The 22,369-nt window shown below is 47.5% G+C and overlaps 2 protein-coding genes across 2 annotated transcripts in view; both read left to right on the top strand.

Annotated features, from left to right (window-relative positions):
- LOC308155427 (talin-2-like) overlaps nucleotides 1–21,961 on the top strand; it is a gene marked incomplete at its 5' end in the record, with an annotated part of 64,817 nt that extends 42,856 nt beyond the window's left edge. The window contains 16 exon segments of the mRNA XM_080528747.1: nucleotides 1,115–1,216; nucleotides 1,842–1,961; nucleotides 2,185–2,331; nucleotides 4,624–4,790; nucleotides 6,337–6,520; nucleotides 6,964–7,089; nucleotides 8,984–9,100; nucleotides 10,862–11,047; nucleotides 11,430–11,537; nucleotides 12,068–12,173; nucleotides 17,397–17,521; nucleotides 19,111–19,236; nucleotides 19,783–19,845; nucleotides 20,077–20,259; nucleotides 20,675–20,800; nucleotides 21,816–21,961. Coding sequence (XP_080384873.1) covers nucleotides 1,115–1,216; nucleotides 1,842–1,961; nucleotides 2,185–2,331; nucleotides 4,624–4,790; nucleotides 6,337–6,520; nucleotides 6,964–7,089; nucleotides 8,984–9,100; nucleotides 10,862–11,047; nucleotides 11,430–11,537; nucleotides 12,068–12,173; nucleotides 17,397–17,521; nucleotides 19,111–19,236; nucleotides 19,783–19,845; nucleotides 20,077–20,259; nucleotides 20,675–20,800; nucleotides 21,816–21,944 — 2,115 coding nt within the window. The 3' untranslated portion in view covers nucleotides 21,945–21,961.
- Nucleotides 12,350–16,510, top strand: LOC308156737 (uncharacterized protein). Its single transcript, XM_080530157.1, has 6 exons — nucleotides 12,350–13,781; nucleotides 14,159–14,305; nucleotides 14,423–14,653; nucleotides 14,980–15,123; nucleotides 15,237–15,486; nucleotides 15,627–16,510. The coding sequence occupies exons 1-6, from the start codon at nucleotides 13,608–13,610 to the stop codon at nucleotides 16,289–16,291; spliced, it is 1,611 nt and encodes a 536-aa protein (XP_080386283.1). The 5' UTR covers nucleotides 12,350–13,607; the 3' UTR covers nucleotides 16,292–16,510.
- Nucleotides 21,962–22,369: the final 408 nt, after the last annotated feature.

Raw genomic sequence — 22,369 nt, 5'->3', positions numbered from 1 at the left:
CAACTTTATTCACCATGTGCGGTGCTCTAGAACATGACTTGGTATTCTCCATGCTGAACAAGCTACAGTACATACAACAACAAGACGACAACACAACAATACTCAAGACACACAATATACACAGTACCAATATGAGTGAATAAATAATGTATACTGTACAACTTAGTGCAAAAACATGTACAGTGCCAGGTGCAATGATCGGGAGTTATTGAGGAGGGCTGTGGCTTTGGGGAAGAAACTGTTCAAGTGGCGTGATGTTTTTGACCTGATGGCCCTGTACCACTGTCCAGAAGGGAGTCATTCAAACAATGCAGTCTTCTCTCCGCAGTTGACGTAATAAATAATTAATACATTCCTTAAATTACCTTATCCGAGTGCGTGTCTGGTTTGATTAAAAGGGGATTATCCAGAGAGCTAATCCAGCGCTCTTCATCTGGGGCTATAGTGGAGGTAAATTAAAGGACCGCATTAGTGGATCATATTCGGTAATACTGTTACCACCGCAGTAAAGTACATACTCTGGGAAGACACAGGCATAAAAGACCATTACTGAGCTGTTATTACTGCATTTAGAGGGTACTTTAGAGAGTATTTATCTGAGTATGAAATGATAATGTGTATTTATTAAGTGTTACACGTGATACAAAGGCTAGCATCATACTGATAGGTGTCTAATCATCCAGAGCACATTTGCACACTTGTGCCCTTAATGTTAATTCACCTAATTGACGGATAGATGTGTGTATTATCACACATTAAGGTGAATCGGTGGCCTGGGGGTGGTCCAGTGGTCTAGCACCATGGCCTGGGGTGGTCCAGTGGTCTAGCACCATGGCCTGGGGTGGTCCAGTGGTCCAGCACCGCGGTCTACAGTGCACTACATTATGCCCATGTCGATGTGGGTTAGAATCCGGGCCATGCCCTGCTGACATGCCATCTCTCTCCCTTCTTCTCCTTACTTTCCTGTCTGTCTTCACTGTATCTGTCCAATGAAATGAAAAATATGAGTGGGACTGCCCCACTCAGAAAAAATTACTTTAAAGGTGAATTGGTTGTTTTGCCAGTAAGACGTTAGTTTCCACAGACTTTGAATGACTGTATCTTCTCTCCCTAGCTGGATGAGGGGACTCCACCTGACCCAGAGGGCTCCTTCGTGGACTACCAGACCACCATGGTGAAGTACTCCAAGGCCATCGCTGTCACGGCTCAGGAGATGGTGAGAGGAGTCACACATACACCATATCATACCTTATATGGTCATGAAACATACACCCTATCATACCTTACCTTATATGGTCATGAAACATACACCGTATCATACCTTATATGGTTATAAATATGTGATGTCTGTGTCTCAAGAGGTTTTCTACTGTATTAATAATAATATTATTAATAATAATAATAATAATATCTTGGTTTTATGTAGCGCCTTTCACAAACCCAAGGATGCTTTACAGAATTTACGGACAGAAAGTCAGACACACAACTGAAAAAAAAACAAAGAGACAGTGACAGTAACAACTAAACTAGGGGCCAAAGGCCTTGAACAGATGAGTTTTGAGGGCCGAACACTAGAACAGCCATGGGTGGGGTTTACTCACCAAGTGAGTAAAAAAAGAATTATACCTTTGCACTCGATCAAATTTAAAAGTTAGTTTAGAGTTATATTGCAGTTTTTCTGTGTAGGAGGCAGGCTAATTTACAAGACTAGTGGTCTTTGTGTGTAAGTAGTAGCTTCCCACTGTAAAGACTATGGTCATTTGACCCCCGAGGCGGCTCTTATAGTAGTTGAAATAGGCACGGATGTTCTAGTGTTAACTGTCAGTCTGTCTGTCCACCAGATGACTAAGTCGGTGACGTGTCCAGATGAGCTGGGGGGTTTGGCGTCTCAGGTGACGGGGGACTACAGCCAGCTGGCCGGACAGGGGCGCCTGGCGGCACACACTGCTGAACCTGAGGAGGTAACACACACACACACACACACACACCGCTGAGCCTGAGGAGGTAACACACACACACACACACACACACACACACACACACCGCTGAGCCTGAGGAGGTAACACTACTGTATATACACACACACACGTTTCAGAGCCTGAGTAGGTACCTACTACTGCTACTGTAGATACACACACACAGCGTCATGGTGAGGTCTGTGATCAGACTGTCTGTCCCCTGCAGATCGGCTTCCAGATCAAGACCCGTGTGCAGGAGCTGGGCCACGGCTGCATCTACCTGGTGCAGAAGGCCGGGGCGGTGCAGACCAGCCCCTCTGACACCTTCACCAAGAGGGAGCTCATCCAGTGTGCCCGCAACGTCACTGACAAGGTACCAGAGGAACAGACAGAGGGATGGATGGTTGGATGGATGGATGGTTGGATGGAAGGATGGATGGATTGATGGATGGATGGATGGATGGATGGATGGATGGATGGACGGATGGAAGGATGGAAGGATGGAAGGATGGAAGGATGGATGGATGGATGGATGGATAGATGGATAGATGGATGGAAGGATGGAAGGACGGATGGATGGATAGATGGATAGAAGGAAGGAAGGACAGATTGATAGATGGATGGATGGATGGATAGAAGGATATCTATCTACTGGCGGCTGTGGCTCAGGAGGTAGAGCCGGTGTCTAACGATCGCAAGGTCGGTAGATCGGCGGTTCGAACCCTAGCTTGGGCCACATGTCAAGGTGTTCTCCTTGGGCAACACACTGAACCCCAAATCGCTCCCGATGAGCGGGCGGGCGCCTTGCATGGTAGCTTGCCACCATTGGTGTGTGAATGTGTGTGTGTGTGAACGGGTGAATGAGAGGCTGTTGTAAAGCGCTTTGGAATAAGGTGCTGTTTAAGTGCAATCCATAAGTGCAGTCCACAATCCACATTCCAATAATATACACTCCTGTATCCAAGTATGCCTAAGGGATCAGCAACTACATTACTACTACAATTCGATTTATAGTCTTGGGTAGAGGGGCTAGAATCGTTTAATAATGCACATTAATAAAAGTATTCCAAAGGGATAACATCTAAAACCTGTTTGTGGTTTAAAATAGTAAACAAACGCCTGTGATAGAGGAGGGCTGTGGATAGAACACCATATGTCGAACATCCTCTTCCTTACAGAATGTGTTGTTGTTGTTGTTGTTGTTGTTGTTGTTGTTTTTGTGAAGTGTCTGCTGAATGTGTTTCTAATGGGTTTAGCTGGCCGTTTGCATGGAGGCCGGGGTTTCCTCTGGGACCTGTCAGCTGTAATGTTCTCCCGTCATCTCCGCGCCTCTCTCTGACATTATTCATGCCCGTCTCTGCCTGTGTCTTGTCTCGTCTCAGGCCTGTCAGAAGCTCCTTTGTGTTTGTATTGTGATCTCATGTGGAACGAGAAGTTCACGTAAAAATTATGTTTTCACAGACATTCATGTGTCTGAGTCCAAACAAATCGAGTCGAGGCCGATTTGCCAAATACTGTCTGATGTGAGTGGTGTTGTATGGAGACGTGCTGTTGTGCTGCCAGTCTGACTCGACTGGTGTTCTAGACAGACTGTTGTTTTCATCTGATCAGCTGTAAAACTAAAACACTGAGGCAGTCAGTCTTCGACCCGTGCAAAGAAGGAAACGTGGAAAGGGGGGGATAATGCAATATTCTACATTAAAGTTAGGTGTGCTGCTTTTCCTCCTGAACCTGGAAGCAGCAGCTGCTTTAGACCAGGAGAGAGAGAGAGAGTACTACGTTTACATTTTACATTTTTGGCATTTAGCAGAATTATTCCAAGGCGACTTACAATCGATACATTTGACTAAGCGAGTGAATCATCGCTTCACCAGTCGTAGCAGGAAGAGTAATCTAGCTCAGGCCAGGGGCCATTGGCAGCCATCGTGATAGAAGAAGAAGAAAGAAAGAATCATTATTATTATTATTTATTTTTGACACTGGAGAAACAGTACAAGGGCGGAAGTAGAAATCTTAGGAGACACAGTGCTGGGGGGTAGCAGGTGTCTCAGGAGACACAGTGCTGGGGGGTAGCAGGTGTCTCAGGAGACACAGTGCTGGGGGGTAGCAGGTGTCTCAGGAGACACAGTGCTGGGGGCTAGTAGATGTCTCAGGAGACACAGTGCTGGCGGGTAGTAGATGTCTCAGGAGGAGCAGTTAAGGTGTAACCTGAAGAGATGGAGGTCTTCAGTCTCTGACGGAAGTTCTCACTCACATCGCCAAAACACAGACCAGTAGACCCCGTTGTGCCCCCCCCCCCCAGGGTTCCCACGGGTCCTTGAAATCCTTGAAAGTTTGTGAAATTCAAGGACCCAACACGGCATAGTTTGAGACAACTAGTTGACGAGCTAAGTAAAAATTATCTTAGAGAGAGAGGGGAATTCAAGCACTTTCAATAACCATGTCTATTTTCAAAAACTTTTAAGACCTTGATTTCTTTTTCTCAAGGTATTAAAAGTTTGTTTGTTGGGTCCTTGAATTTGAGGGAATTAAGTCTTGAAAGTCCTTGAAAGGTGCTTGAATTTGATGTTTCAGAAGGTGTGGGAACCCTGCCCCCCTTCACCTGAGTTTGTGTGCCCCCCCCCTCACCTGAGTGTGTGTGTGTGTCTGCACCCCCCCTCCCCAGGTGTCCATGGTGCTGGCGGCGCTGCAGGCAGGTAACAAGGGGACGCAGGCGTGCATCACGGCCGCCAGCGCGGTGTCTGGCATCATAGCAGACCTGGACACCACCATCATGTTCGCCTCCGCTGGGACCCTCAACGCTGAGGACCACGAGAGCTTCGCAGACCACAGGTGTGTACGGGGTGTCTGTGTGTCTGTGTCTGTACAGGTATGTGTGTGCGTGTCTGTCTGTCTGTCTGTCTGTCTCTGTGTGTGTGTCTGTCTATCTGTGTCTGTGTGGGTATACAGGTGTGTGTGTACGGGCGTGTGTGAGTGTGTGTGTACGTGTGTGTGTGTGTGTCTGTGTCTGTACAGGTTTGTTTGTGTGTGTGCGTGTGTGTGCGTGTGTGTGTGTGTGTGTGTGTGTGTGTACGGGTGTGTGTCTGTACAGGTTTGTGTGTGTGTAATGGGAAGGAATCAGGCCCCAGGGACAACCCTGCCCCCTGCCACTGAGCGACAGGAAGACAGATCACCTGGTGATCAGAGGAGAGGAAGTGTCTGAGTCAGGAGCTACAAATCACCTCGTGCCTGGAGCAGAGGAGGAGAGGCCCTGTCTGCCTCCCTCAGCTTTTAAACACAAACGCTTCAGTCGTATAGCTACTCTCTCCCTCAGCTTTTAAACACAAACGCTTCAGTCGTATAGCTACTCTCTCCCTCAGCTTTTAAACACAAGCGCTTCAGTCGTATAGCTACTCTCTCCCTCAGCTTTTAAACACAAACGCTTCGGTCGTATAGCTACTCTCTCCCTCAGCTTTTAAACGCAAACACCTCAGTCGTATAGCTACTCTCTCCCTCAGCTTTTAAACACAAACGCTTCAGTCGTATAGCTACTCTCTCCCTCAGCTTTTAAACACAAACGCTTCGGTCGTATAGCTACTCTCTCCCTCAGCTTTTAAAGACAAACTCTTCAGTCGTATAGCTACTCTCTCCCTCAGCTTTTAAACTCAAGCGCTTCAGTCGTATAGCTACTCTCTCCCTCAGCTTTTAAACACAAACACCTCAGTCGTATAGCTACTCTCTCCCTCAGCTTTTGAAAGACAAACACACTCTAGTCGGCAACTCTTTGATGAAAGCTCGGGCTTTGAAATCAAAGTAGCCGGTGATGAGGTCACGAATCTAATCTTTTTGAAGATTTTTTTTCTTGACTTTTTTTTCTTGATCTTGTCTTTGTGGAGGTTCGCTTCATCTCTTTCATCTCAGGATTTTAAAAAGTTAAAACCTTTTCAATGCTGGTTGTTTTATCGCGTCGTGAATCCCAGACTGTTAAATACATTTGAAAGACAGCTCGACGTTTTCAGTGTGTATCCAAAAATCCTGCTGAGTGGTCTTAAAGTGGGGGAGAATACCTGCACTTCCTTTAACAATGCTGTGTGTCTCTCTCTCTCTCTCTCTCTTTCTCTTCCTCTCTCCTTCTCTCTCTCTGTCTCTCTCTGTCTTTCTCTCTCTCTCTCTCTCTCTGTCTCTCTGTCTTTCTCTCTTTCTCTCTCTCTCTCTCTCTCTCTCTGTCTCTCTCTCTGTCTCTCTCTCTCTGTCTTTCTTTCTCTCTCTCTCTCTCTCTGTCTCTCTCTCCCTCCCTCCCTCTCTCTCTCTCTCCCTCCCTCCCTCCCTCCCCCCCCTCTCCCTCCCTCCCCCCCTCTCCCTCTCTCTCTCTCTCTCTCTCTCTCTCTCTCTCTCTCAGGGAGAACATATTGAAGACAGCCAAGGCTCTGGTGGAGGACACCAAGATGCTGGTCTCTGGCGCCGCCTCTGGTCAGGACAGGCTAGCGCAGGCGGCCCGGTCCTCCGCCATTACCATCACCCAGCTGACTGACGTGGTCAAGCTGGGCGCCGCCAGCATCGGCTCGGACGACCCCGAGACACAGGTCAGAGGTCACAGGTCACCCCGCTGTCGATCTTTAACACTAGAACAGCCGTGCCTTTTTTATCTACTAAAAGAGTAGGTTAAATGGGGTTAAATGACCATGGTCTTTACAATGCTCAAGCTGCTATTTACACACAACGACCGCTAGTTGGCCGCTTGTAAATTAGCCTGCCTCCTACACAGAAAAACTGAAAAATATCTTTATACTAACTTATCCTGATGTGATTTTGAAAATGTAAGGATACTGGGTGGTAGAACGCACATATCTAGGAAAAGTCATGAAAGGAGGGACGTTTGATAGAGTGCAAACTATGGGGTTATTGGGCACCTTTCCTTTAGGAGTTGGCTCCTAATGTGTGTGTATCTGTGTGTGTGTGTGTGTGTGTGTCCGTGAATGTGTCTGTGTCTGTGTCTGTGTGTGTGTGTGTGTCCTCTCTGCTGCAGGTGGTTCTGATCAACGCGGTGAAGGACGTGGCCAAGGCCCTGGCTGAGCTCATCGGCGCCACCAAGGGGGCGGCTGGGAAGTCAGCGGACGACCCCTCCATGTACCAGCTGAAGAGCGCCGCCAAGGTAGGGCCCGTCTGGACCCTGGTCACACAGCACTGGACCCTGGTCTGGGCCCTGGCGCTGAGCTGGACAGTCCTGGCCAGAAATATTGGCACCCCCCCCCTTTGCACTTCTGTCAGATAATGCACCACTTCTCCTGAAAAATTGTCGCAATTACAAAGGCTTTGGTATTCTCATGTTTGTTTATGCTTATTTTTGTTTGCATTGGAACAGCACAAAAAAGCTGAGACAGTCTTTTCATAAACCTCTGAAAGTCATTTCAGTTTTTATATATAAAGTCTGAAACTACAGATTGTAAACTTTCAAATGATGTGTCATACATTGAAATCGGAAAAGACGACAAGCGTATTTGAACGTTGGTACTCCTCAAACACTGAATGGGAGAAAAGTGACTCTAATGAAACCGCAGCAATGAGTTGGAATCAGATTTGGCACATTTTTTGTGTTGTTCCACTGCAAACAAAATAAATAAACATGTGAATACCAACGTGTTTGTAAATTGCAACAATTTTCTGAAAGAAGTGGTGCATTATCTGACAGAAGTGCCAATATTTTTGTCCATGACTGTGTGTGTATCCATGTTCCTATGGACTGTAGCTGCAAATAGCTTATGTAGAATAATAGAAAAATAAGGTAATTGTTGTGCATCTATTGTTGAACGTGTACTGTTGCATACTGTAACCTACTGTACGCCCAGCTATCCTCCAGGGACATGGCAACAGGACAAGGGATTCCTCCTAGCTCTGATATGTGCGCTAATCATGTTCTGGTGAGCGTTTAGACAAGCGCATGCCTTGATGTGTGCTTAGCCAGACTTCCTCCCCCTGTAGGCACACAGCCATTAATCAATACCTCTCCTACCATCCGCACGCTCTCTAATCCAATTGGCTAGTCAACGACCCCGTCCAGTCCAATGGCAGTGATGTACAGTATGGTACAGTTACGTGTATGTATGCTAGCTGCTGATTACTGCATGTGATGGAGGAGACTCGTGGTAAATGAGGCCAGTCCCATAACCCAGCCCTGAGGTAAAACAGGTACTGTTTCAGGGTTCGACATTAACTTTTTTTTTACTTGCCCAGTGCAAGTTTGTTTGCGCGACAGCTCCACGATCATCTGGTCTGGCGCCCGCGCCGTCTGTTGTTCTTCCTGCACACCGATACACAGATCCAGGATCCAGCAGCGTCGTCGCTGTCGCGCAAACAAACCCGGCGAATTTTTTACTTGTCCCGGGCAATCGGGCGACCGTTAATGTTGAACCCTGAGTTTCTGTACGACCTTTCTAGGTTCAACTCCCCAACTACTGACTGAGTGCTGTGCTCCGTTGTGATGGGTGCTGTGCTCCCCCTGTCTGTCAGTTATATATAGCTGCAGTGCTGTATATGTTTCATCATGCAAAATATGCATATGCATAATATACACGGCCGCTCTCACACAAGTCACTGTCGTCTGTTGAGAAGATTTTGTCCTTCCCCTTGCTTTTTCACCGGACCCTCACATTGAGATGGGGGGGGGGGTCACTTATGGGTCTCCTTGCCCCATTGAACCCCCCCCCCCCCCGACAAAAACAGATGAAATAGAAAGAACCAGTTTTTTAAAAGAGAGAAGGTTTCCCCTGAAGGTGTCCTCCTCAGGGCTCCCAGGGTACCATGTCAGAGTGACGTCACACCTGGATCTCTCTGGGGGCGCTCGGTGGCGTAACACGCTAAATATTAAATATGAGTGGGACTGCCCAGTAAAAAATAACTTAACTCTCTCTCTGTCTCTCACTCTCTCTGTCTCTCACTTCCTCTCTGTCTCTCTCACACACACAAGAAAAATATGAGTGGGACTGCCCAGAAAAAAATACTTTAAACAAAAAACACTCACCGACATTCTCCCCCCTGTGGTAACCCAGGTGATGGTGACCAACGTGACGTCCCTCCTGAAGACCGTGAAGGCGGTGGAGGACGAGGCCACCAGGGGCACCAGAGCGCTGGAGGCCACCATCGAGTGCATCAAGCAGGAGCTGACGGTTTGTTTTTGAATTTGAAAGTTCCATCTTCAACTTTGCCAGATGGGCGGTTTTCCAGCCCAATTGGGTTAGTTTAGGTTGCATTGTGCTGGTAAAATTGGGCTTGGGCTGGTGGACAGAATTTTTAAATATACATTATGATATATCATATGCTATAATATTTGGGCTGTTTTCTTTATCAATTTGGGATTTTGAGCAGGATGATTGGGCTGGTAAACAGCAGACCAATCTGGCAACACTGCTGCCATCTTCAACTGCCAAACGTGACAGTAGCTGGTGAAACCGGGAACAAGTCGATAACCAGCCATATTATGTTCAGACTTTTATTCAGAAAAATGTAAATATATTTCAACATTGTTGAAAAATCAACGACACGCTCGCTAGTCGAGCCAAAACATTTGCAATTCAATGGTTTCGGATCCCCACTGCTCTACACTAACTACTAGGTAGTAGTGGGGGATTAAGCCCAATGCACACGGCGTGCGATTTTGTTGCACGACAACATTCGATTCTCAATTCTTTGAATTATTTCAATTGGTCTGAATGGAGAATCGAATGTTGTCGTGCGATAATATCACATCGCACTCCGTGTGCATTGTCTCATTCAAAACAATGGAATCGAATTCGGCGGTGCGACAAAATCGGGGCCGTGTGCATTGGCCTTTACTCACCGAATCCATCGCATTGCAATGTTTTGGCTCGACTAGCGAGCGTGTCATTGATTTTTCATTTATTTACATTTTTGATAATAAAAGTCTGAACATTTTGTTTTGGTTGCCAACTTGTTCCCAGTTTCACCAGCTTCTGTCACAAAAGCATTGTACCATAGATGTTGTAACTTACACTGTTCACAGCACCAGTTTCTAGATTCGCATTCGCAGCGCCTCACGTTCTCTCTCCCTCACTCGCCTCTCTCTGGACCCCTGTTCTCTGGCCCGTTAATCGTCTCTGAAGTGCCTGTCAGAGGAACACCAAACTCCATTAGTCTGCTGTTGTAGTTATTAGCTGTGATCCATATCAGTGTCCTCTCAGGACAGCCAGAGCAACAGCAACCAAATCAAACCAGGCAGTTAGACACTACGACTCACATCATTACACGATTAAGTCTGTGTGATGAAATGTATTAAACACTAATTTAATTGGTGCCACTTACTTTTCATTCCACAGAATTATTGCGACCATAAAATATTCTCTATGTAATATCGGTACCAGTATAATGTTGGTAACGAACACAGTGTTTTCAGACTGAAGCCCTGAACAAGGCAGGATGCAGCCGAAACGTTGGTCGAATGAATAATAAAGTGTGTGGCTGTCTTCCTATCTGTCTTTTTAGCGATCATATAACACATTTGTGTCATGTTCTAATGCTTTGGTCCTCATATCAGGATCTGATGTAATGATCGTACTTTACTTTTAGAAAATGTGAATACATTTCCGCATTGTTGAAAATCAACGACACATCGCTAGTCAACTAACACAGCTTGTTTTGTGGGCCTGCTAACAATGTAAAGTAGTGTTCTAGTTAATGAGGAAGCAGTGGGGATTACTCACCCAATCCATTGCGTTGCAGTATTTTGGCTCGACTAGGTTGTGTTGTGATTCTCAACAACGCTGAAACGTTGTTCCGTGTTTCAAAAGAAAAGTCTGAACATTTTGATTGGTTGCCGGCATGCAGACCAAAAGACCAGACCGTGTCACATGTTGTCTGAAGCCTGCGGAGAGGATGTGAGGTGTCTGACGAGGCGTGTCTCTGTGCTGCAGGTGTTCCAGTCCCGGGACGTCCCTGAGAAGTCCACCACGCCCGAGGAGTTCATCCGCATGACCAAGGGCATCACCACGGCAACCGCCAAGGCCGTGGCGGCGGGGAACTCTGTCCGCCAGGAAGACGTCATCGCCACCGCCAACCTCAGCCGCAAGGCCATCTGTGACATGCTCACCACCTGCAAGGTACCTGACTACTACCTGACTACTAACACACACATCTGTGACATGCTGTCCACCTGCAAGGTACCTGACTACTACCTGACTACCTAACCCTAACCTGCAAGGTACCTGACTACTACCTGGCTACTAACACATCTGTGACATGCTCTCCACCTGCAAGGTTCAGCCCTACACTACGGTCTCCTACACACTCGTTTATGTTGACTACTAGTCTGGCTCACACACACACCAACACTGTGTAAGGCAAGGGGGAAGGACACCAACACTTGGTGTGTGTGTGTGTGTGTGTGTGTGTGTGTCTGTGCGTGCGTGCGTGCGTGTCCGTGTGCACGTGTGTGTGTGCATGCGCGTGCGTGCGTGTGTGTGTGTGTGTCTGCCCCCTCAGCAAGCAGCCTACCACCAGGAGGTCAGTGAGGAGGTGCGGAGCCGAGCGCTGCTCTACGGGACAGAGTGCACCATGGGATACATCCACCTGCTGGAGCACGTGCTACTGGTAGGCTACCACACACACACACACACACACACACACACACACACACACACACACACACACGACATATGTGACAGCAGCTGGTGAAAGCGGGAACAAGTTGGCAACCAATCAAAAAATCTCAGATGTTCTGACTTTGTCTTTGACTAGTGTCTTTGCTTAGTTGCCAACTTTAACCACCTTCTGTCAACCGTTTGTATGCGTGTGTAAGTACACACTCACAGACACACAGGCGTTGAGTGTAGTCACGGTGGGGTCGTCGTGTTCCCCTGTGTGTGTGTGCGTGTGTGTGTGTGTGTGTGTGTGCGTGTGTGTGTGTGTGTGTGTGTGTGTCTCCCCTGACTGTGTGTGTGTGTGTCTCCCCTGACTGTGTGTGTGTGTGTGTGTGTGTGTGTGTGTGTGTGTCTGTGTCTCCCCTGACTGTGTGTGTGTGTGTGTGTGTGTGTCTCCCCTGACTGTGTGTGTATGTGTATGTGTATGTGTGTGTGTGTGTGTGTGTGTGTGTGTGTGTGTGTGTGTGTGCGGGCCCCCAGGTGCTGCAGCGGCCCACCACGGAGCAGAAGCAGCAGCTGGTGGTGTTCTCTAAACGCGTGGCCTGCGCCGTGACGGAGCTGATCCAGGCCGCAGAAGCCATGAAAGGTGACCCCACCCCCCCACACACACACACACACAGGGTTTCCGCGGATCCTTAAAAAGTCTTAAAAAGTCTTAAATTCATGTATATAAAATTAATGCCTTAAAATGTCTTAAATTCATTACAAATGTCTTAAACTGGTCTTAAATACTTTACCCAAACGTCTTAAAATTGTCGGGGCAGGACTATTTAATTTTACTTTTTCTCGCGGCATTTTTCTATTGAGCAAACGTTTAATTTCATTGAGTAGCGCGCAGACTCCTCCCCCTTGCGTTCCTTTGGTTATAGTCAGCTGCAGTGCTTGCTACCTAGCATTAGCCAGTCTGCGAGATGGGGAAGTGCAAGTTCAACGAGAGGTGGCTTGACGACAGAAGATTTTGCGATTGGCTTAAGTCCACCGGCTACCCAGAAGAAGCAAGATGCACTGTGTGTAGGAAAACATTCAAACTCGGCACCATGGGCATTAAGGCGGTTGAGAGCCACCTAAAAAGCGAGAGGCATAAAACGGCTGCTAAGGGCCAACAGCAGACGCCAGGAATCTCCCAGTTCTGCGTGTCTGCCCCGGGCTCAGCGCCCCAGACAACGGCTGCCGCTGCTAGCAGCACTGCTAGCGATCTCAGAGCAACGTTTGGTGGAACACCTACACTGAAATCGGAGATTGTGTGGGTTCTCAATACAGTGGTAAAGCACCAGTCCTACTCCTCCAACGAGGGGATTGGAGATATCTTTCGGATTATGTTTCCCGACTCCCAAATCGCCACTACATTTGCTTGTGGAAAGGACAAGGCGTCATACATAATACGTTTCGGATTAGCTCCTTACGTCAGAAACGAGCTGATCGCGAATGTGAACGAGTCAGTTTTTGTTCTAATGTTTGACGAGAGTTTGAATCATGCCACAAAAAACAAGCAACTCGACGTGCACGTGCGGTATTGGGTCGGCGATCAAGTGGAGTCGCGTTACCTGGGCTCGCAGTTCATGGGACACGCTAAAGCTCAAGATTTACTGCAACACTTCAAGGTAAGTGCATTTTGTCAATGACAAAGTATTAGCTTTACATTAATTTTGGCAGATACTGGCAATGTCATGTAGATTCAGTATAATAGTAGGCGTACCATAGGGAATGATGCGGTGTAGTCTAGTCATTTCCACGTTATAGAGAGCCACAGAGAGGGAGAGGGGACGCGGGAGCGGGCGGGGGGATGGTGGGGAGAGAGAGTATCTAAGGGCGTAGGGAGAGGGAGTAGATGGATGAGTTATAGTTTGTTAACTGAGGATGTGTGCAGACAGAATGTTAAAGTACATTGAACCATTGGCAATCATGCTATTATTATTGTTATTATAATCATCATTATCATCATCATTTATTATTATTGTTATTATTCTCATCATATTCATGTCATTCTCAGGAGTGTGTGGAGAGACTGAACCTGAGGAACATGGTGTCCATCTCCATGGATGGACCCAATGTTAACTGGAAGTTTCTGGAGCTTCTACAGCAAGAGCATGCTGAGCAGTATGGTGGTGCCCAGCTGGTTGTTGTGGGTAGCTGTGGGCTCCATACCCTACACAACGCATTCAAGTGTGGATTCTCCATGTGGCAACTGGAGAAGGTAAGATGATTATAACTATGAGAAGTAATCTTTCATTTGTCCCACAAGGCAAATTGGAATATTACAGCAAGTGGACACTTGACAGGATTTAAAGAGAGCATGAATTTACAGATGTTTCATACTATTAACTCCTAAGTTATTTTTCTAAGGGTTTATGCAATCAAAAGTGTCTGCACACATTATGTGTACAGTTCAGTCATTCTGTCAGTTTAGTTCTGGTATGTGTCTGTGTGTGTGTGGTCTACTGGGGAGCGCTGCTGGTTGAGCAGTCTGATAGGGCAGTGAGGAAGGACCTGCAGTATTGCTCCCTTACACACTTTGTGTCATTCCCCATGAGAGATGATGGCTAATTCAGCATTCTCCTCTCTCCCACCAAGGTGTTGAGAGCAATGCACTTTGTTTTCCACAATACACCAGCGAGGAGGGATGACTTCATTGCCCTCACCAAATCCTCAGTCTTCCCATTACCATTCTGTGGCCATCGGTGGATTGAGAACCTGCCAGTTGTGGAGAGGGCTATAGAGGTAATTAAAATCTTGATTTATATAGCACCTTTCTAAACAAAGTTACAAGGTGCTGCACAATGTATGATAAAATAGACATGCATGATAAAATAATACATACACATGGTGGAATTAAAGGTATGGCCATCACTGGTGAAGTATGTGGATGCAGTGAAGACAAAAAAGTTGCCAAACCCTGGGACAGCGTCATTTGACACCATCGAAGCAGCCCAGCGAGATCCGCTCATCTTGCCCAAGCTACAGTTCTTCATGGCCATCTCAAGGACCTTCACTCCCTTTCTCACAAAGTACCAGACTGACACACCAGTCATGCCATTCCTTGGCAAAGATTTGGCTGACTTGTCCAAGGTAATCAAATTAATAATGAACAATCAACAACAAAAGCAAAACAAGTTGAGTGTGTGTGGGCATGCTGAATGTGTGTGTGAGCAGGGAGAAATGGCAGATGCTACTGGGTGGCTTGATTAATTAAACTCGTCCTTAGTCAATACATAAAATTACTGAAAGATTATGTTTTGGCTAAGTAAAGGTTACTTATCATACTGTTATTGATATATTGCATATGTGATATGATATTATTTTAAATAACTATATAGAAATGCATTTCATGGTTAATGTGGTTATCAAAGGTACTTGCTTTACAATCATCATGCATTTTCTTGTTACCCTTTCAGAGTGTGCTGAGGCGTTTCGTCAAGAGGGAGCATCTCAATGACATCACTCCACTGCAGCTGGTCAGGCTGGATGTCGCTGATCAGAAGAGCTGGGTCAACCCGAAGGAAGCCGACATAGGCCTGGGTGCTGAGGCAGCCCTCAAGGTAATTTAGATGTATTACTTAACTTTATATCAAATGATGGTCCATATACAGGCAGGAGAGAATACTGTGTTAGGCCATTCAGTTGTATTTAAAACACATTACCCATCTGTCAGGACCTCCAGAGAAAGGGGACCGTAGGGGAGCTCACTGCCCTAGAGTTTAGGAAGGACTGCATGACGGGTATGTCAAATATCCTAAAGAAAGTCCAGGACAGGAGCCCCCTGAAGTACCCCATCGTGAGACAGATGGCATGTCTGGACCCCACAGTCATGTACGCCAACCCAGACGGATGCCAGGGAAGAATGAAAAGTCTAGTGCAGAAGTTACTGCAAGACAAGCAGTTGTCTGGAGGTGTCTCTGCTGGTATGAATAGTTAATAGAAAAGCTGGAAATGTTGTCCCTGATTATTAGCCAATGGACAATTGGACATAAGCCTGTCTGCTAATCAGGATTAATCATGTAAATAATATTTCACATATTTCCTTTCATCTGTTTTGTTATAGGTGATGTGATTATCCAACAGTTTGGGAACTTCCTGTCTGTTGAGGCTAAAAACGAGCACTTCCTGTCCTTCCGGCCCATGGAAACCAGGCTTGACGTGTTCCTGCATGGCTACCTCAGCCAACCCTACCCTGAGCTCTGGGGTTTCTGTCAGAAGCTTCTTCTCCTATCCCATGGGCAGGCGACAGTCGAGAGAGGCTTCTCCATTAACAAGGAGGTGGAGACCGTTAACATTCAGGAGGACACTGTCATTGCCCAGAGACTGGTCTGTGACTATGTTGCAGTTTGTGGGGGGGTTGCCAATGTCCCTCTCACCAAGGAGCTGCTAACTTCGGTGGGATCAGCAAGGTCAAAGTACAGAGAACACCTAGACCTGGAGAAGAGGAAGAGGCAAAGCGCTGCACAAGGGCAGAAAAGAAAAGCAGCAGAAGAGCACATCATCGAGCTGAAAAGGAAGAAGCAAACTCTTCTAGTGGTATCTGATTCTCTGGAGAAGGATGCAGACAAGTTTGCTGAGCAAGCTGAGGGGAAGTCCGGCACCTTGATGGCTCAGCTCATCACAAAGTCTAACGTCCTCAGGAAGAGATACAAAGAAAAAATGTGTGATTTGAAAAAAATAGAGGCAGAACTGGAGAGTAAGGCCACAGAATTGAGGCTCATGCCGTGAGTGTGTTAAGTAGATGGGGTTTTTTTGTTAGATGTTTCCGACCAACTAATTGCACTTTTAATTTAATTAAGTTATTGAACCAGAGCTTTTATGTTCAATAAACAAAACAAGTAAACTTGAATGAGTCTCATTGATTGACATGCTATGCTTGTATTGTAGTACAGTGGAATCCCCTAACCATCGCATATATATATTTTTTCGGTCTTAAATTCCATTTAAAGTGGCATTAAAAAGGTCTTAAAAAGTCTTAAATTGAACTTGCTGAAACCTGCAGAAACCCTGCACACAGTACACAACTCATACTAACAACACAGACACGTGTGTGTGTTAAGGCCGGTTCAGATCGGAGATTCGCAACGAGACGAGTCGAACCTCGCAACCGAACCGAGAAACTCTCTATCTCTACTCTATCTACTCTGTATGCTGTATTCTCTAGTTCCCTGTAGTTCCCTGTAGTTCCCTGTAGTTCCCTGTAGTAACAGCCTTGTCTTTCCTCTCTCTGCCCCAGATGAAGGTGAGTAGGACTGTAGCCTGTTTTCTCTCCATTCCATCTTTAACTTTTTTTTTCATCCATCCCATCTCTCACTCTTCACAGGCACGTCAGAGTCAAGCGAGTGACGGCATCATCCAGCTATGCTGCTCAGTTCACTGTGCTTCACTCCCATCTTTTTAGTTTTCTCCATTCCATCTTTAACCATCCATCCATCCCATCTCTCACTCTTTCCAGGCACATCAGAGTCAAGCGTGTGGCTGTGTCACCCCCCCAGCTATGCTCCTCAATTCACTGTGTCACTTATGACAGAAATATGTAACGTGTAATATGTAATAAGTGACATCACGTTCATCAGCTGTGCATGGCCGCGTCACCTGTGCCTCTGGCTGTTTCAGAGGCATGCTCTGTGGAAGAATACGTGTGTGTGTGTGTGTGTGTGTGTGTGTGTGTGTGTGTGTGTGTGTGGTAACTGTGTGTGTGTGTGTGTGGGGGGGGGGGGGGGGGTGGTAACTGTGTGTGTGTGTGTGTGTGTGTGTGTGTGTGTGTGTGGTAACTCTGTGTGTGTGTGTGTGTGTGTGTGTGTGCTGTAACTCTGTGTGTGTGTGTGTGTAGGTACAGAGTGGGTGGACCCTGAGGACCCGACCGTCATAGCGGAGACGGAGCTGCTGGGGGCGGCCGCGTCCATCGAGGCGGCGGCCAAGAAGCTGGAGCAGCTGAAGCCCCGCGCCAAGCCCAGGGTAGGGCACTACACTTCCCACAATGCACCTCACCTGCACCCCTGCCCCCCTGAAAAACCTGTATATCAAAGGGCTGCGTTCGTAAAAAAGCAATCGCTCTGGAAATCTGATCAGCACTCATGGAACGTCGGAACGGCCTCTCGTCCAATCAAATGACTTGGTTCATGGTTCCTTTTATGACGTCGAGCCCAGTGTTGGCTAACGGCGCTCTCAGAACAATTTTTTTTACGAACACAGCCACACAGTGCAGCTCGTTTTAGGGATGAAAGCTGTCTTCTAGCGAGCTGAACCAAACCTGGCAGCGGTGTTTGTTGTTAGTTGTCATTGTTTTCGTGGCCGTGTGTGTCTGTTGACGGTCTGCATGTCGTCTGTGTGTGGCGTACGTGTTTGGATGTCTGTGGCGACGCAAGACGTGTCGTCGGTTGAGAGTGAGATGGCGTGGTGGCTGATAGCGGTGATGCGTCAAGGCGTGGCGCTCTAAGTAGCTCTTGGATGTTTTGTTACCGTATCCTTGTTACTTACTGTGTGTGTTGCTGTCTACCTCATGTAGCTTGGTCTGTCTGTCTGTCTGTCTGTATCAGTCTGTCTGTGATTGATCATATTAACATTGTTCAGGAGGAAACCCCCCCCCCCCTTGCCGGTCTGACTCTGACCTCCCCCCGCCCCTCCTCCTCCCCGCCCCCCACATCCTCCCCGCCCTCCTCCTCCCTCCTCTCCTTCCTCCTCCCTCCTCTCCTTCCTCCTCCTCTCCCTCCCTCATCCTCCTCTCCCTCCTCCTCCCTGCCATGCCCCCCCTCCTCCTCCTCTCTCTGGTGTCTCCTCCTCCTAGCGAGCGGTAGTGGTAGCATGGTCCCAGCGTAGCGTCTCTCCGCCTGACCACAGTTAAGCCCCTGGAGGAAACCCCTTCTCTCTGCAGGGCTCTGTCTGATATGTTTGATATATTAGGTTGTTATTCAATCCAACTATATATTAAACATATTCCTACAGTGTCCCGCCCTGTCTACAGGTGTGTGGATGGGTGTGTGTGTGTGTGTGTGGGCGGGGTGCGTGTGTGGTGTGTGTCTGTGTGTGTGTGGGTGTGTGGTGTGTGTGTGTGTGTGTGTGTGTGTGTGTGTGTGTGTGTGTGTGTGTGTGTGTGTGCGCAGTGACACAATCCCAAGAGTTGCTCGTTGCAGGGCGATCGATGGATTTTCTGATTTTGTGAGAATGCTTTTGAAGCTGCTGTTCTTCTTACCTCACAGTTCTGTAACAGTCTTTCAGTTCTGTCTTTCTGTCTGTCAACCTCATGGCCAGACAGACGTCATGGGGGGCTTATAAACATCTCTAGACAACTGACAGCCAATCAGACGGCTTCGGTCTGACGATGTCGCAATAACACACTTCTCACACTTCTCTTTGCGATTTTTGTGTCGGACCCCAGGAAGACTAGCTAACGTCATGGCATTAGCTAACGGGGATCCTAATAAACAAACAGTGTGAAGTGATTGTGGAGATAAACGTAGACCTACTGTTCACATCGCCTGTCTGTCTGTCTGTCTGTCTGTCTGTCTGTCTGTCTCTGGGTCTGACTGTCTCCTCTCCCCCCTCAGCAAGCAGATGAGACTCTGGACTTTGAGGAACAGATCCTCGAGGCGGCCAAATCCATCGCCGCGGCAACCAGCGCCCTGGTGAAGTCCGCGTCGGCGGCGCAGAGAGAACTGGTGGCGCAGGGCAAGGTCAGTACACACACACACACACACTGAGGTAGTCAGTACACACACACACTGAGGTAGTCAGTACACACACACACTGAGGTAGTCAGTACACACTGAGGTAGTACACACACACACACACACACACACACACACACACACACTGAGGTAGTCACCTGGACAGGACATCACAGCCAGTCACTATATGTGACGGCAGCTGGTGAAAAGCGGGCGGGAACAAGTCAGCAACCAATCAAAGTGTTCAGACTTTTATTCAGAAAAATGGAAATGTGAACAATAGAGACATTATGTCAAAAAAGACACAGATGAAAAAACCCAAAATAATTGCTCCACTGTTTGGACACAGTGGAGGTCTGATCATAGACATGCATCAGCCTTTAGGTGTTGTGTAGTGTTCACCATCTTCAGATGGAGGTGTTGTGTAGTGTTAGATGGAGGTGTTGTGTAGTGTTAGATGGAGGTGTTGTGTAGTGTTAGATGGAGGTGTTGTGTAGTAATGTTCCTTCAGCGTGTTGGATGTTCAGGTGTAATACCATGTCCTGCCACCAGGTGGGCTCCATCCCAGCCAACGCCGTGGACGACGGCCAGTGGTCCCAGGGCCTCATCTCAGCGGTGAGTACACACACACACACACACACTCACAGACAGCTCGCAGTTAACCTGAGTGATGAATAAACCTGTGTGTGCCTGTGTCTGTGTCTGTGTCTGTGTCTGTGTCTGTCTCTGTGTCTGTGTCTGTCTCTGTGTGTCTGTCTCTGTGTGTCTGTGTGTCGGTGTGTCGGTGTGTCTCTGTGTCTGTGTGTCTGTCTCTCTGCGTGCGTCCCCTCTCCCCCCCCCCTCCAGGCCAGGATGGTGGCAGCAGCCACCAGTAACCTGTGTGAGGCGGCCAACGCCTCTGTGCAGGGCCAGGCCAGCGAGGAGAAGCTCATCTCCTCCGCCAAGCAGGTGGCCGCCTCCACCGCCCAGCTGCTGGTGGCCTGCAAGGTGAAGGCCGACCAGGACTCTGAGGCCATGAGGAGGCTACAGGTACGTACAGCTACATAGGTACAGGTACACTTACACCTGACTAGAGGCTACAGGTACGCTAGCTAACACCTGACTAGAGGCTACAGGTACGCTAACACCTGACTAGATGCTACAGGTACGCTAGCTAACACCTGACTAGAGGCTACAGGTACGCTCGCTAACACCTGACTAGAGGCTGCAGGTACGCTAGCTAACACTTGACATTTATGAATGTGCTGCTCCAAATGGTGGAAATTATTGTCTGGAAACAGTAAACACCACGAAAAAACAAGAAACAGTCAGACCTCTTTGGAGCATAACTACTCTGTGTGCCAGATTAATTTCGTTCTTACAGGTTTCCCAGAATCCACTGATAGAACATTTGGTTGTACTCTGAATGACAAACGTTGAATCCCTTCCCTCTCTCTCTCTAAAGGCAGCTGGGAACGCCGTGAAGCGGGCGTCTGACAACCTGGTGCGGGCGGCCCAGAAGGCAGCGTTCGACAAGGCGGATGACGACAGCGTGGTGGTCAAGACCAAGTTCGTGGGTGGAATCGCTCAGGTGAGACTTCGACATGTTGGCTATCGGGCTGGACCATATGGCTTGAAATTCATATCTGGATATTTTCTGAAATTACGTATATTTCTGTCCTTTATAGCCTGTGGTGTTCAAATACACTTCTTGTTCAAAGAAAGTCTGCATTTACCTGAAACAAGAAAATAATATACCATACAATTACAGTTTATTTCTATGAGAAGCTAGATTGTTGTGAGTTTTGACTTAACAACGTAGATAGCTGAAGCAAGCACACCGTTTTCTATGAACGTAAAGACAGTTACATGTATGTGTCAGTTATGCCTAGGTCTTTATTACTAACATTAGTCATTTAACTTATTACTATAATTTATAACAGAAACCAAACAAAATCCTGACAGCAGACTAATGTATATGCAACAGCTGCAAGAAGACCACACATTTTTGTGCAGAGAAGATCTCTAAGATTTATCTGTGCACAGATCCTCTCTTCTCTCCATTTGTCTCCTGCTAACAGCCGTCCGCTGCGCTCCTCTGAAACATTTATTGTCGGTTGGCGCGTGGCCACGGCTCCAGTAGCCTTCACACAGGGAGAAAATAAACTGTTCCTTTTCTCTCTCCTGCTTTTTATGAGTCCCGCCATCAGAGTTCAACATGAGGTTGGGACACAGGACGCAAAATGAACCGTATCTCAGTAACTGCCATCACACCTGTCAAAAGATTATCCTTATCGTGTCAAAAGATTATCGTTATCGTGTCAAAAGATTTTATCGCCCAGCTATAGTTGACCTAGTTGACCTTGTCCGTTCAAGCAGTATCTCATACGATTCACCCTGTCAGTTCTTTCAAACGATGTCAATTCACAGAGTGTGGAATATCATCCTGATATTGATGCTTTAGCATAACTACTAGCTATAAGCTACTCTGCATAGATGTGTTCTTAGCTGCTGACAGGCTTGTTTTGAGGTGAATTTTGAGGTTACGAATTTTGGTTGGTGTTTTTGAAGTTTGAAGTGACTGGTTCCTGTTGTGGTGTGTTCAGATCATCGCGGCCCAGGAGGAGATGTTGAGGAAGGAGAGGGAGCTGGAGGAGGCCAGGAAGAAGCTGGCTCAGATCAGACAGCAGCAGTACAAGTTCCTGCCCAGCGAGCTGCGGGAGGACGACAACTAGGCTCAACCATGCTGCTGCTGTACACCTCGCTGCCTGTGTGTGTGTGTGGGGGGGGGTACGTGTGTACGTGTGTGTGTGTGTGTGTGGGTGGGTGGGTATGTACGTGAGTGAGTGTGTGGGTGGGTATGTACGTGAGTGAGTGTGTGTGTGAGTGTGTGTGTGTGTGTGTGTGTGTGTGTGTGTGTGTGTGTGTGTGTGTGTGTGTGTGTGTGTGTGGGGGGGTGTGTGGGGGGGTGTGGGTATGTACGTGAGTGAGTGTGGGTACGTGTGTGGGTGGGTGCGTATGTACATGAGTGAGTGTGTGTGTGGGTATGAGTGTGGGTACGTGTGTACAGTATCTGTTTTACCACACGCACGCACAAGTGGTGGCCTGAATAAACTTCCTCAGATCCTCAGCTAACAAGGCTAAGCTAGCTAGCTAGCAC

The sequence above is a fragment of the Nansenia antarctica genome (assembly GCF_963989245.1).
Source record: "Nansenia antarctica genome assembly, chromosome: 4".
Classification (NCBI taxonomy): Eukaryota; Metazoa; Chordata; class Actinopteri; order Argentiniformes; family Microstomatidae; genus Nansenia; species Nansenia antarctica.
The sequence above is the reverse complement of the archived record's forward strand: the minus strand, read 5'-3'. Positions and strand labels throughout refer to the sequence as shown.